Source organism: Penicillium canariense, assembly GCF_028826845.1.
Source record: "Penicillium canariense strain IBT 26290 chromosome Unknown utg000001l_segment0_segment0, whole genome shotgun sequence".
Taxonomy (NCBI): Eukaryota; Fungi; Ascomycota; class Eurotiomycetes; order Eurotiales; family Aspergillaceae; genus Penicillium; species Penicillium canariense.
The window spans coordinates 5699852-5714577 of NW_026622728.1; the positions used below are offsets into that span (position 1 = coordinate 5699852).

The 14726-nt window shown below is 51.9% G+C and overlaps 6 protein-coding genes across 6 annotated transcripts; 3 read left to right on the plus strand and 3 right to left on the minus strand.

The window, feature by feature from the left end:
- Positions 1 to 422: 422 nt before the first annotated feature.
- Positions 423 to 5048, minus strand: N7482_001929 (DNA-directed DNA polymerase alpha catalytic subunit POL1; the record flags this gene model as incomplete). The annotated part of the gene is made up of 5 exons (XM_056684054.1): positions 423 to 1406; positions 1465 to 2205; positions 2267 to 2824; positions 2881 to 4605; positions 4662 to 5048. 5 exons carry the CDS (start codon positions 5046 to 5048, stop codon positions 423 to 425), a joined length of 4395 nt encoding a protein of 1464 aa, XP_056547660.1.
- Positions 5049 to 6828: 1780 nt separating this feature from the next.
- N7482_001930 (uncharacterized protein) lies at positions 6829 to 7724 on the plus strand (the record flags this gene model as incomplete). The annotated part of the gene is made up of 3 exons (XM_056684055.1): positions 6829 to 6860; positions 6961 to 7150; positions 7269 to 7724. 3 exons carry the CDS (start codon positions 6829 to 6831, stop codon positions 7722 to 7724), a joined length of 678 nt encoding a protein of 225 aa, XP_056547661.1.
- A 928-nt stretch (positions 7725 to 8652) lies between these two features.
- N7482_001931 (40S ribosomal protein uS9) lies at positions 8653 to 9546 on the minus strand (the record flags this gene model as incomplete). Its single annotated transcript, XM_056684056.1, has 4 exons — positions 8653 to 8943; positions 9100 to 9171; positions 9410 to 9432; positions 9498 to 9546. 4 exons carry the CDS (start codon positions 9544 to 9546, stop codon positions 8653 to 8655), a joined length of 435 nt encoding a protein of 144 aa, XP_056547662.1.
- A 297-nt stretch (positions 9547 to 9843) lies between these two features.
- N7482_001932 (mitochondrial 54S ribosomal protein uL13m) lies at positions 9844 to 10505 on the plus strand (the record flags this gene model as incomplete). The annotated part of the gene is made up of 3 exons (XM_056684057.1): positions 9844 to 9864; positions 9952 to 10312; positions 10381 to 10505. The coding sequence occupies 3 exons, from the start codon at positions 9844 to 9846 to the stop codon at positions 10503 to 10505; spliced, it is 507 nt and encodes a 168-aa protein (XP_056547663.1).
- Positions 10506 to 10891: 386 nt separating this feature from the next.
- Positions 10892 to 12052, minus strand: N7482_001933 (urate oxidase; the record flags this gene model as incomplete). Its single annotated transcript, XM_056684058.1, has 3 exons — positions 10892 to 11016; positions 11084 to 11730; positions 11796 to 12052. Coding segments are annotated over 3 exons (1029 nt in total), but the record flags the coding sequence as incomplete, so codon positions are not given.
- Positions 12053 to 13064: 1012 nt separating this feature from the next.
- On the plus strand, positions 13065 to 14026 carry N7482_001934 (uncharacterized protein; the record flags this gene model as incomplete). The annotated part of the gene is made up of 3 exons (XM_056684059.1): positions 13065 to 13294; positions 13422 to 13650; positions 13769 to 14026. 3 exons carry the CDS (start codon positions 13065 to 13067, stop codon positions 14024 to 14026), a joined length of 717 nt encoding a protein of 238 aa, XP_056547665.1.
- Positions 14027 to 14726: the final 700 nt, after the last annotated feature.

Sequence of the window (14726 nt, forward strand, 5' to 3'; positions counted from 1 at the left end):
TACCACGAAATTTTTAGAGCGAATGCAAATCGGGGCTGTTATAGGCTGGATGGACTGAGCCCATCCCGCGATGGACTGGAACCGAATGGGTTTCCGAGTTGAAGCCCGGCGTTGTGATTGGCCAAGCTCGGTAGTGGAAATAGGGCGTGGATGGGGCAAGGGCGTGGGAGAGATGTAGGGCGTGGGAGAGATGTAGGGCGTGTTTCTGAGCGGGCGGTTCCGACAAGAAGCCTCCCTCGATAGGTGTTTCGGTTGTTCATAAATACTACGAAGATCTATTTAGGACATAAGGTCATGAGTGCGGTAACCCCAGATATAGATGCAAGGAAATCAGCATTACGCAACTATATTCCTCATAACTTAACCCATGCCCGGAAAAGAAAGCCTATTTACAAGTTTCCAAAAGTCATACGCCACCAGGGCTATTGTTGTAACATGAAGCGGAAGAGCGTGTCCATCTCAACCCACTGCCGACCACACTTCTTCAGGTAGCCATCCACCACCGTCTTGATGGTCCCAAAGCGGATCCGGTTGAACTCCGCAAGAGCCGCCAAGCTATCCTTCTTTTCTCCCGTCTCCTTGGCAGCAGCAGCCTTGGCCTTATCCACATCCCACAGGCCGGCAAAGTACAGAAGCTGGTTGTACATCTGCTTCTCGCTGTACTCGTAGGCCATCCGACCCAGACAACCCTCGGCGCGGCCTCGGGGACCCAGGCACCGATGGCCGTACACACTGATCTGGCGTGTGCGGTTCCCGCATGCCGAATCATCGCAAACCAACCAGCCCTCGTAGTATTTGGCGGTCTGTTCGCGGATCTGGTTCTCCAGCTGTGCAATAATTGTCAAAACGGCAAAGGGCTTCTGGCAGCTTTCGTTTGGGCAAATGATTCCATTCGCTGAGCACATTTGCGGGGTGTTTGCTAGGCCTTCAAACACCGACTGCTCTTTGCAGAAGCGGCACTTGAGGGTCAATCGTGCAGAGTGGGCAAAGCGGACAGAATCGGGAATTTGCGACTCCAGCGGGAATATCTCGTTATCCTGCTGTTTGCTTGAACTGGATGTGTTGATTTGGTACTTGCGAACATCAAGACCCAGGCATTCGGCAAGACGGACGGCATCAGTACCGGGGATGGGGGCGCAGAGACGCTCGATAGGAGGGAAGATTTGCTTAAGCAGGTAGAACTCGACATCGGGCTTGAGCCCGGAACTGGGCTTGAGAACGTCTTGTGGGCTGTAGGATCGCTTGGCAGGGGGGAGAGATGATGTCTCTGCATCTCCGTTTGTGACGATGTATGAAATAACGTCATTTGGTCGAACGTTCTTGCCCCGAGCAATGTCGCGGAGGGCAACCTGTGCTGGAGGCATGGTCTCTTTGTTGGGGTATTGGTCTGGGCTCTTGGACAGTTTCTGAATTCATGTTTAGCATCACTGACAGTCCCCTACTTGGTAATTGTCCTTGACGTACCGTGTAAATAACATATTTTTGAACGGGGACTGCAAACTCCTTCATCTTCTCTGCGAGCTCACGCAGGTAATCGTGAACTTTGTTAAGAACAATCTCTTGGTCCTCGCCGGAGAGAATCTCGTTCAGAAGCCTCTGCGATACTTCCTTTGACAGGGCGCAGTATTCACGTCGCTTCATGTCAAGACCCTTGACTTCTAGCTTCTCAATGTACTTGCCGTCGACCTCCGTTAGGTTAACAGCCGCATACTTCTTCTTAGCATGCAACAACAGCCGGCGGAAAACGTTATCGATATCGATCTCAAGCAGACGGTATCGCTCGTTGACTGATTTCTTAAACTCTTCACCGACCTTCAGTGCATCACTGATAGTATCCATGTTGGTGTTGATCATGACCGAATCAGTATCACCATAGATGACACGCAGTTGCTTGCTCTCAGCAAGATCCTTGGTACTCCGAAGAATCTCACGCCCCTTAAAAGTAGTGAGCATGGCCAGGGGACGGGCGTAGAATCGACTTTGAGTGTATCCCAGACATCCATACATGGAGTTAGCCGTGAGCTTGAACGCAAGTTGCTTCGTATCCCACAAAGCAAGCTGTTCGGGCGTAGCACGCTTGTCTTTCATAAGCTTCTTCACCTCTCGTCGACGACCGACCAGGGTTGAAATAAGGCGAGGCAGGATTCCTTGCTCTTGGTCTGAAGAGGGGACTTCGGGAACCTTTTCCTCGTTCTCATTTTCGGACTAAAACGAAGAGGTTAAAAAATCGGCAAAGGGGCTTATGTGACAAGGCTTTATTACTCACAGTTGCCTGCCGATCGACTGTTGTGAAGCAAATGTTGTACTCCTGGATGATACTAGGGTACAAACTGTTGAAGTCCATGACCAGGATGAATCTGTCGTACAGGCCTTTCTCGGGCTCGAAGACGAGACCGCCCTTGTACTTGTCCTTCTTTTTCTTGTCTGCCGCGTCATCATCATCTCCATCCAGCATCTTCTCCTCGGCCTTCTGCAAGCGAGAGGAATATTTGTCCGGGCAGATGTATTTGTTACGATGAAACTCGTGAAGCAGAATGTACTCGTTGCGCTCGGCGCGGGTACCGCTGAGGGTACGTGCCCAGGAGTTACCGGCAATGTTTGTCAGCACCTTGGTGAGCGGGAGCATCTGCAGACGTAGTACCAGGGCAGCAATGAAGTAGGTATCTGTATCGCAGTGATTGACAAAGTTCATGAGACCCTCCTTGGTCGATGCCCACGACTTCAAGGCGGCTTCGATATCAAGATCTTGGCGGTTGTTGCCCTCCCCGAGATAGAGTTGACACATCTCCGTCAAACTCCACGACTGACATTTCATCATGAGAGACTGTCGTGGAATTAGCATTTAAATACTTGCAGGAATCATCGTGAAAGAAACCTTACCTTGCCCATGTCATTACCAACGTCACACAGAAGTCGTCCGGCAATAAGCTGCCTTTCAGCAAAGAAACCGCCGCCACCCCTGTTTAGCTTAGGCCACTCGCTACGACGCAGTCGACCAATGCGATGCCACCCAGGGGTCTTCTTCTCCCGCATGCGATTCAGAAGAATGCCAAGGTCAACATCCTGCAACTGATGACCCATGATCACATCGGGATCCATCTTCTCAAACAGAGCGAGGAATTTGCTTAACAAAAATTGCTCGCTCTTTTCTAGCATGAACGTGCCTCGTTGCTTTCGAGTCTCGGCCTCGAAATGCATGGGATAAGAGGGTCCGGTAGGGCGCATCACGGTGAAGGTCTTGCAAGGAAGCCTCTCTGGAGGGGTAGTATCTGTAAGAGAGACGTTCTCATACACTCTGGCACTCGCCATAAGAATTTCCTGCTTGTTGTCCTTCACATTGAGCTGGTGGCGGAAAGACAAACTCATGAGCGTCAAAGGAGGAGTATCCAAATTCTCAGTTTCTGGAACCGGGTTGATGAGGGCTGGCTTGGAGGCCTGGCATTCGAATTTGCACCAGGATGCGTTGTTCACGGCAGAAAAATCTGCTCCATCGATTCTGAGCCAGCAAGGGCCCATGATGTTCTTCCACAGGACAAATTGCTCAAATAGAGAGGTGTTGGTGCCGAAGACGTGTGAGTAGGTCTCGCCCTTGATGTCCATAGGCAGTGCAGGCTTATCGTACGGGTAAAGAAGCTTTAGATATTCGGCCTCCTTCGGAACACCAGACAGCTCAAATGCGTACTTGCGAGTGCAAGGCTTGATCTTGTGCATACCGACTCGCATTCGTGACATGAGCCCGTCCACTTCCCCATAGACATCTTCCATATCGACCTCCTCATTGGTCTCTCTGCCTTGCTTGTGTCGGTGCTCGCGAGGAAGGAAGTAAAGTTTCCGTAGAACATTATCGACCTTGACGAATGCACTGGCATAGGAGCCGTTCTGCTTGTTCTTCACTTTACCGAACAGACAGAGACTACCGTTGACCTCAGTGTAATCCAGCCAGAACATCCGTAGGCTGCCGTCCTCCTCAACAACATCCTGGGCGCGCAACTTTCCGAAAGACCGCATTTCAGGTGCTGGGCTGCTGAGAACGTTCAGTTTGCTTTGAATATCATTCCAAGAAGGATCCAGGACCTCTGGTGTAGCTTTAGCTGGGGAAGAGCTGGCTGGTGTGGCAAGGATCTCCTTCTTGAGCTTTGGCGGCGGGCGGCTTCCCGCCATATTAACACTAGCAGCCTTCATGTTTGAAGAAATGGTAGCTTCCGCAACATCCATCATGTCAATGTCATCATCGTCGGATTCTTCCTTCTTGACTGGAATTGCGTTGGTCCTGCGCTCCACCGCTTTGCTGATAGGGGATGAGGGCATCGGATCACCCATGTCGACATCGTCGTCATCCCCCTGGGGAAGTGGGCCGTCATCAAAGTCATCGGAGTGTAGTGTGGGTTGTTCCTTCACTGGCGAGCTTGGAATATCGTTCTCGTCTCTATCGTTGACTTTTTCTCGGCGTCGTTTCTCAGACAAGGGAGGGGAGAGGACGCGGACTTTGCGCCGGGCCTCTGATTTGACAATATTCCTGGTGGGGACGTGGTTGGAAACGATGTTCGTGTCGACTTCACCAAGGAGATCCTTCATAAAAGCGTCATCCTCGGCGGTAGCAACCGGCTAATTCCTATGGTTAGCAGTGGCTTCGATCGTTGCAATCCTGACAGCAAACTCACCTTGGGCTTGGGGGCCGATGCAGCGGCATTACCAGTGTTGAAATACTTGGAGATACCATTGTTGATCTTCTCCTGCCGTTGCTTCTCCTCCTCGCGTTTTCTTTTAGCAGCCTTGCCTCGTGCAGGCAGTTCATTACTGTCGTCGCTGTCGTATTCCGCGGTACGTTCGTTCCATACTTCTCGGCCATCGTCCGCATATCCCGCACCGTTATCGTCAACGACAAAGTCGTCCTGGTCGAGGCGGCTGCGAATCACTTTTTTATAGCCATCATCATCAACCTCGTCGTAAATATCGCCCTGTTCCTCGATTTCGTAGGTCGAGATGCGCTTCTTGCCGGAAGCACGGAGAGCCTTCAGCTCAGCCAATGTGTCGCGAGCAGAAGGCATGATTGGAGTGATTATGGACCAAAGCCCATAAGTCGCGTGGGAATCAATATGACAATAGGTTGCGGGGAAAGGGAGGACAGCAAAGGGAGATCGCGCCGGAAGGAGGCGCGACGGGACGCGATCGGGACGCGTTAAAGTGGTTTAGGTAAGTTTTTGCCTTATTGCCTTACTGCCTTACTGCCTTACTGCCTTATGTCGGACTGCTGTCAGCCCTAACCCGCTGATCCTAATTGGGCCTACTAACACACCCTTTGGATTTTTGGATTTTTGTTTGATGCTGGACTGATTCTATCGAATATTCAGATGAGGTTTAAAGATTTCTAGTATCAGTGAAGAGTAGGAACAATGTTAGCCGGGACTGGGAATGCTAGTAGCATATTAGCTCCATGGATGGCCAAGGACGGAGTAAAGCACCCTATCTGAGGTGAGTCTAGTCAATAGTCTGTTCATTTATCCGGCATAATTCCTCCATAAATGGACTTTTTGCTTCTGATATCTATCCTCAGAGTCTGTAGGTCGATATAAGTATTTAGGTGTCTCCGGCTAGCTAAATAGGCTAGGGGAAGACGACTACGTCTCCAAAGGAAGCTTTAACCTACCTTGGCCGTTATGACTGCCATAATATCTCCTTATCACGGTGTCTACGTAGCACCTTGATGCCTTCACCTGTGGAGCTAATTCCAGTTCTACGCTGCCTGTATATTTTCAGGCACCACGCACTATCTACATGCTTCATCCACATCACACGTGGCTATTCGAGGATCTTTTATCACCTCAGTCTTCTAGACACAAATGAAGGTGAATACGCACGTTGCCTTCTTAGGCTCCTACGTAGATCAGAAGTTATGTTCCTGTCTTGCTATTCACCCCACCAGAACTTCTTGATCTCTAATATCTCTACATTCTCCGGCTTTCCGTCCTGAACCCTTCAAATGCCGCCATTAGCTCTGCTGACTGCACAGATTGATCTGTCGTACCCTGCTATCTCTCTTATTCTTCCATGTTCTCTTATTCCCATCTTACCGATATCTGTCTCACTTTCCCGATTCTCAGAACTGACTCCCATCTCTGATGTTCACCGCCTGATTTTTGGGTGCCTACTTCTCAATCCGGGCTTCTGGTTTGTTATATGTTTGGGACGTTCTGCACTGGATTTGCTCTCATCATGAGTTTCCATATTGACTCTTCCCCGGTTAACTCAGATCCAAGCATCTTGACTTAAGAGAGGTTAGAGTCGACTCCTTCCACTCAACTCGCATTATGCATTTTAACGTATACTGACTGTTTGGCACCGCTTAGCCATTTGCAATGTCTTTCCAGAGTCAAAACAACCCTGTCGGGACACGAAGCTTTGAGAAGCGCTCCTCGTTTCCGCCTCCTAGTACAGTTTCAATCACGACCCACGAGTACAAGAGACTAGTATGCCGCCACACTTCCCCGTTCTCACTGTTTAAACCCTCTGACAATTTTTGGCTTCTTAAAGCTGCGTGACTCTGCCGAACTGAGTAAGTTTTGTTCCCACCTTTCTCTATCAACCAAGCCACCCGACAAAAGTGCACCTTCAATTTACATCGTCCTCCAGACAGGCTCAGAGCCGACTTGCAACCTGGTGAGCGTGAGACCCAAGGTGTAAGTACGCTTTCGCTCCATCATACCATCCGTTACCTGCTGATTATTTTCATCCCAGGTTTTGACAGATTTCTTTCATCCTTCCTCTTGTCATCTGCTTTGGCTAAAGTCCGAGTTAAAGTTAGCATTTGCAACCCTGATCAGCCCGACGATGGTGCTACCGACCCTGACTCAGATGGAGGAGTCTATTTCGACCTTGCAGGCATTGAATCCGCCTTGGAAGACATCGAGGAGCCGCAGGGCCTGGGGGTCACCCAGAACCTCGCCAGGGGATCAACCACAGTGTGCTCCTCCGGCCTCCGGTTCCTGTGACCCACGCTGAGGTCGCTGCGGTCGTACGAGGTGGGCCATTGCTGCAGATCTACCTCCAGCGTTATCGCAACCAGGTCAATGTGACTTTTGCCCGTGGCGAGGACGCCGCCGCCTTCTTGGCCTACGCCCAGGCTACCCCATTCTACGTCGCCGGCCGTCTTGTAGGTCCAATAGTCACTGATCATTCATGCCCTCTGTTACCCATTATTTCCTTTTGCTTCTTTGATCTGTTTATCTTCAGCTGTCATTTGAAGTGCTAATCGTTTCAACATCCTACAGACTACAGTCGAGTGGGCGCTGCGCGCCTACGTGGCTCCCCACTACGTCTATCTCCAGGTAGATGCCGGTGATGTGAGTCGCAACATCATCATTGAAAATGTCGACTCCAAGGTCACTGAGGCGGTCATCCGCCGGGACCTTCACCACATTCATAACCTTGCCGTAATCTCGGTGGTGTTTCAAAACAACAACGCGTACGTCTCGACCAGCTCTGTTGGTGGAGCCTTGTATGCCCGCACCTGCATGAAGTCCAGGGCGTTTTACAAGGATATGCGGATTTCTTTCTACGAGGATGAGTGCGCGCAGCCGCTGCCTCGAGTTCTTCCCACTGCAGCTGCCAGTATTCCCTGGCAGGACCGGGGCCTATTTTACAACCCATTTGAGCTGCTTTCCCCGGACGACTTCCAGCTTGGGGAGAATGCGGAAGAGGAGGACGAGGACAAGGACGAGGAATGATACTCTGCTTGGTGATCAGATTCGTTGTCATTTCCTGGAGTCAATAGCCATTTTTCAATCACAAGACGTGCATACCCCCGTGATGAATTGATGTCATAGTGAGATGGTTGGAGGTTCTATTTCGCTCATAGATATATTGTTTCCTATACTCGGTTTCTTATCGAACGTCTCCTTAGTTACCTCGTGGAATTTTGTACAATTCCGCTAGGTTCCGTCACAGACAACTGTCGAATTTCGACAGGGACTCGTTGAGCAGTGTACAGATCAGTGCAGTCTGTGAGCATTTCGTGAGGTTAAAAGATCAAAAATTACCCCCTGCAGGTACGAAAACCATGCCAGTGAAGCAACTAGAACACCCACGGATTGAAGATATGATTGTACCAGCAATATGTGGTTCATTCGAGTAGACATGGTGACACCTGCATTTAATGAACACTCCACTTGTACACCTGGCAATGATAGCGGTCGATTCCCAGCAAGAAAACGCTACATGCACCATCCAAAAGGATTCTCGAACATCCAGGCTCCCAATAGCCAACTACGTGCAAAGATCAAGTAGCAGATTGAACAAACATAAAAACCCGGTGTTATTTGAGCAGATTTTCCTGGCCTATGCTAGGTATATTTTCCAGCCGTTCAAAACAGCGCCAGTAAAAAAAGACATAGGAATATCCATCCTGTCTGCCACCACATCACACACAGCCAGCACCGGCACCGGGTTGAGAACCGTTTCCGACTGATCTCCAACCGCTCAGGACAACAACCATAATCCTCCCAACGTCACCCACACGCAGAAGTTCCATGGAAAACAAGTCGTAATAGGAGAGATGCAGAGACCCATTCCATTTCCATTCCATGAAGCACCGTTTTTTTGATAAATTCCTTTCGCCGCATGCATAAACACAATATGATATGGGATAAGAGGAATTTAACGGTACGACTTCTGGTAACGGGCACGGGCACCGCGACCACCGAACTTCTTGGGCTCGGCCCGGCGGTTGTCGGCAACGAGCAGGGTGCGGTCGTACTGGACGAACGCCTGCTTCAGCTGGTTCTTGGAGTGCTCGTCGACGTACTTCTGGTAGTAGGCGACAATGGACTTGGCGATGGCCTGACGGATGGCGTAGACCTGGGAGGTGTGACCACCACCGGTGACGCGGACGCGGATGTCGACACCGGCGAACTTGTCAGCGCCGACGATCAGGAGGGGCTCGTAGACCTGTTCACGGCCGAAGAAATCACGTCAGCCAAAAAAAATGCTCCGGTTGTTCAAATGTTCCCCGCTGTCATTGTTTCTCCTAATTCTCCCTTGTCGCGAGATATTCCATTCGATGCCGGGGTAGGGATTGTGCGGGTGGGCGATTAAGTAGCGTACCTTGAAGCGCAGGATCTCAGGCTGGACCAGAGAGAGGGGCTGGCCGTTGACCTTGATCAGGCCCTTTCCTTGCTGTAAAATCGAAAAGTCTCAGTGTGCTGTTCCTTCGAAGTGGTTGGCTCGCATCATTCATCATTGCGCCATGTGATGTGCGGTTTTCACATCGCCCATCAACAACTTCAACATTCTTCAAATCCGTCCATTTTCCCTTTCCTTCTCTTCGCAATAAGCCTCCAGGCGATGTGTCCTCCGTACTTCCCATAGACGCAATGATCGTAGAGCGGGGGGTGTCTAAGCTTCGGCTTCATACCTTGCAGTGGGCGACAGCGGTGGCTATTGGAAAAGTTGATCATCAGCAAAAAGCACTTGCAATATCTCGCGGAGGCGCGGCGACTCACCCGTCTTCTTCTTGCCGAAGCATTGCACACTGGGGGCGGTGGAAGCCATGGTGTCGATAGGGGAGGGTGTGTGTTGTCGAGGGAGATGGAAAGAAGTCGACCACGAATTCCCACACTGCGGCGATTCGCCTGAATTGCCCTTCCGTGCGGATTTCGCTTAGTGACCGCTAGTCCGAAAATGGTTAGTGCTTTCTCTGGCTTAGGGCTTGGTCACGTGGGGTACGCGGTCGGCGGAGATGCGCGGCAGGAAAGTTCGGGGTCGGGTGAGTTGCCAGGTCTTTTTGCGGTCCGCGTGTTTGTTTCGACGCCCATCCCCCTTCCACACTCTTGATATCTATTCGCGAAGATGTCGCAGACGGTCGGAAAGGTACTTGAAATCACCTTGCAGTAGCATTGCTGCTCTTGAGCTTCCCAATGGCCGAGAATCACCAGTATCTAACCTTTGCTTGTCCAGACCCGTCTTGCCTACTCCCGGGCATGGCACTATGTCGATGCCGGCTCTGACCCTCGCTCCCTTGGCCGCCTGGCCTCGTCTATCGCCCTCGTCCTTATGGGCAAGCACAAGCCGATCTACGACCCCTCGACAGATTGTGGTGACTACGTCGTGGTCGCCGGCTGCCACGACCTCCGGACAACTGGCAAGAAGCGCTTCCAAAAGCTGTACTACACGCACACGACTCGCCCCGGTAGCCTGAAGAGCATGACTATGGATCAAATGTTCGCCAAATGGGGTGGTGGTGAGGTCTTGCGCCGCGCAGTCAAGGGCATGCTGCCCAAGAACCGACTTCAGGAGCCACGGTTGGCTCGCCTTAAGAGTGAGTTTGAACCTTGTCTTTGGAGACATTCAGAATCCGATAACGGTGGCTAACGCAAATTGTTCCAGCTTTCGAGGGCCTCGCGCATCCTTACAAGGAGAACATCGTCAAGTTCGGCAACAAATCAGTTTTGAACCAGCCCGAAGTCCAACAAGCCTTCCAGGAGGCGGCCAAGCCGTCGGCATCGGCATAGAATCCCCCCTGCCCTTCTTTCTCTGTCTCGCCATTTACAACCCAACCAGGGCCCAACCCCGGGTTTGTCCGTGTAATCTATTTTTCTTCCGCGTTATGATCAAAACCGCAAGCGCATAGGTGTGGAGTCCAATATTTGGGAGTGACCTTTTTCAGTTTCTTTTGATTCCTCTTTTCTACTATCTTATTCATCCACTATGCTCATTTTCCCCCTTGGCATGTACTTATAGCAAAGCAAATTCACAAATGGAAATAAAGAAATGTGTTCCAAATTGATGGAGTCGTGTCTTGGCACGCCCCGTGGTATATAGAGACATAAACATATGTACAGGAAAACAGCATGCTCTCGAAACTCCAGAATCCGCGCATCCCCGATGTTTAAAGCATTTAAAGTTTGGCCTTCTGGCCAGCACGGCCCACCGTGCACTTGATGAGGCCGTTGGGGTTGGACTGGGGGACGTACACCTCGGCGTCCTTGCCGGTGTTCTTGAGGTCCTTGTGCCAGCTGAGATCTGTATCAAAAAGGAACAGGTTAGACAAAAATGCATTCAATAAATCAAGAACAGACTTGAAACATACCAATCTCAAAGTAGTGGTTGTTCGGCAGTGCGTACTCGACCGTCTCGAGGAGAGGCACGGCGGCCAGGATTTGCTCGCCCATCTTGTACATGGTCGCTTGCACACTGGCGGAGTTTTCCTCAGCAAAGACCTTGAGAGTGGTGTTCCGGGCCGTCTCCCACGCATAATCGAAGTGGTGGGCATTGGCCTTGACTTCGGGCAGGCCGCTGAAGCGGCGCCACTGCCAGTTGGCGGCAACATCGGTGCTGAGGATGCGGTCCCAGGTCTCCTTGAGGGTGGTGAACTCGTCGCGGACGAAGCCCCAAAACTGGGAGCCGGTGCTCTTGAGAACGGTCAGGCCGTTGATGGAGGAGTTGATATCGATGCCCTTGCCCTCGATCACGTCAACCTGGACATTGCGGGTCTCGCCGCCCTCCTTGATGAAGGAGTGCGGGTGGGGTTTGCCGTCGATGTTCATGCGCACCCAGCGGTGGGTAATGATGTTGACGTGCGCGGCGTGGATGTGAGCGTACTTCTCGACGAAGTGCGTGCCGAGGATGGAACCGAACAGCTCCGGGGGAGTGACGGGCTGCTGCTTGGCGGTGATGTAGATGGTGTTCTTGATTGAGTCGGTGGCGACGACAACACTGTTGTCGGCCTTGGTGTAGCTGTTGTGCGCGCAATCGCTGGTCAGTCTGGGTTGCCGGCGCGCTCAGAGGGTCCAAGTACTCACGAGGTCTCGATCTCGCCCTCCAGCAGGACGCAGACAGTCATCTCAACGACGGTCTGGACACCGGTCTTCTCATCGCGATGAACCTTGTAGACGCGGACATTGTCCTTGCCGTAGCGGGCAGCAGCCAGAGTGCTCATGATGGCGTGAACGAAAGCTGGGGCGATAAGAGGGGAAAGAAAGATTGCAGTCTCGACGACAGATTTCGTGTCAAGAAAGGCGAGGCGCGACGAAAGAGCAGGAGAAACAAGCGAAGCAGGTCTGGTGCAAGACCCAAAAACAGCGCTGATCGAGACTATTTATTTGGCGGTGCAAATGGGCTGATGCGCGAGGAGAGCAGCATCGGGCAGCTCCGATGCCCGCGAGTGGCCGATCCCCACCGATCTTATCGGCCCTGCAAACGGCCGTTGAGGGCAGGGAAAACTTCCCCTCCGGTCGCCTAATGGCTGACCGCCAGAGCTACTGGCATGATTAGTCGTCCTTTGAAGCTAATGGACAAGTCCAACTTTCATACAATGTCCCCTTCCCCAGACTTTCGGGATCTGACCCGGCCTCTGTTGATCTGTGCGGACGCAGACGCCGTGACCCCCGGTGGAGCAGGCTGCCTCAATCTTCCACTCCCGACGCCCGAATTTCCGACGCCCGAGTCCACCTGGCCCACCCGCTGCGATGCCTTTTTGGCCTGTCGTGCTTTCGGTCGAGCCCCCGTGGAAACCTTGGGACTCAGGCACCACGGCTCCCATTGCCCGGCGATCTCCACCGGCGTGGCGGGGAGCTGCGATTGCAAGGTCGACACTGGTGAGTCCCGGTGGCGCAGCGCTGGTCGAACAGGCGAGGATTTCAAAGTCACAGGAACTCCCCTTGCTGGAACTAAAACCTATCACCTAGCAAGTGGAAACTCCTAACCTATTTTTTTGATCCTGGCCTATCCTCTTGCCCCTTGGCCCTACTAGACTACGGCCATATCAGCCGCAGAGACCGCAGGGCTGAGCTGGATTGATTTCAATTCAAGACCATCGACGATGCCAATACCTCGAACAGATACCCTTGGACAGAATGTATCGACATAACTATCAATGCAGAGATCAGTCCGACAGGCCCTCAGTCGGTCTGGTCGACTCAGCAAGTTTAGCTTACACCGGCTGAGCTACTACATTGCCTTTCAGGCGTCCCATTACTCTCCCTGGAGCGCACCATCGCCATCGCACCACCCCAGCTTCTGCACCTCTGTCCAAAGCGCTCTCCAGCGACACCACAACAGAGTCTATCGCCATGAAGCTTGTGATCGGCGGTTCGACCGGCTTTGTCGCCGCAGAATTGATCTCCCAAGCTCTCAAGAACCCTGCAATTACCTCGATAGTCGCCCTGGGGCGACGCATGGCTCCTGTGCCGTCAGAGGCCGACCCTGCCGCTGCAAAACTGAAATCAATCATCTGCGACAACTTTGAGAGGTATTCTGACCCTGTAAAAAAGGAATTCGAGGACGCGGATGCCTGTATTTGGTACGTTCACCATCTATCACGGATGGCTAGCTTGGCCCTTTGGTTCTCTCTTCTCTGCTACTCGACACCAGCAAGATTCAAAATTTGTTACAAATCACAAAAGAACCATCAGACTCACCCTAGACAGGACCATTGCCGTGACACCGATGAAGCTTAATACCGTCCCATGGGAGGAGACTTGCAAGATCTCCCGCGACTACGCCACCACAGCCATTCAGGCTCTGCATGCCCTCCGTCAAACGCCAGATAAACCGCGCCGCTTCATCTACATGAGCGGCCATTTTGCGCCCCGCAGCCGGGCTGAAGTACCCGAAGAATTGCAAAACCACGGCCTTATTGACTACGGCCTACTGCGGGTATGTATAGTATAGTCAAGGGGGCGGGTGCCTGCCTGGCCCTCCCAGTCTTCCTTGGTTTCCTCAACCTACGCTCCGGAATACCACGTGCAAATGGATTCTTACGGAAATGCTCCAGGGAGAGACAGAAGCACTCGTTCTCGCTTACGGGGAACAGTCTCAAGGCGCAGTCCAATCCTGCGTCGTGAAGCCTGGGCTCATCGATGCGCCGGGCAAGGAGAAGCGAGAGATCCCGGGCCTCCCACATATCGACCTGCCCGACATCGCAGCAGCTTTGCTGGATCAAGTAGTCCATGGGTTTGAGGAAGATACGCTCAGCAATTCTGATCTGATCCGGATTGGACAGCGGGCTCGGGCTGGGGAGCTGACAGCTTGACGGGGCCCGCCTCAAACGGCTAGGTGGACACGGGCATGGACGCTGATATTTCTTAGGTATTACAAAGTTATTTGCCCATGATATACAACACTGACTTATCCGTAAAAAATTAGACACCAATCGCCGAAGGTAATTCTAGCACCCATACCCAAATCAGTAGGAGTTAAGTTTCTAGATCTCCCGAGCGACGAGTAATCAGGATATTCGTGGAGGAAGTGGAGCCCTCGATGGTTGCAATCAGATCTAATATCTCTGCCTGCTCCCGACTTTCGTCCAACCTAAGCATCAAGGACTAGGTATAGATGGCTTTCCTGATTGTTTCAGCAGTATTTGTAGTATCTCAACAAGCCCTGCCGAAGTCGGATCCCGGCCCTTTCTACCTCGTCTTTATATAGATTCACCACCTCTTGTGAGATTACCGCGCTTTGCTATCGCTGGCAAAACTCAGCAAGAGCTGATCTTCCAAAGTGTGCTAGCAGCGATGCTCAGAGGATCCATCGTTCGATCGCCCTGGCATCGACCAACATCGACATGAAAGGAGTGAAGGAGAAAGATAGGCTAATACAAGACGACCAGGCTTATTCACGCCTGGAGGAGCCGCTGGTCGGGCACGGAATGCCTTGGCAATGATTTCACAGACGCGGTTTGCCAATATAGCCACAAGACGTGAGTCTATGTATACGCAATGCGTACAATATGG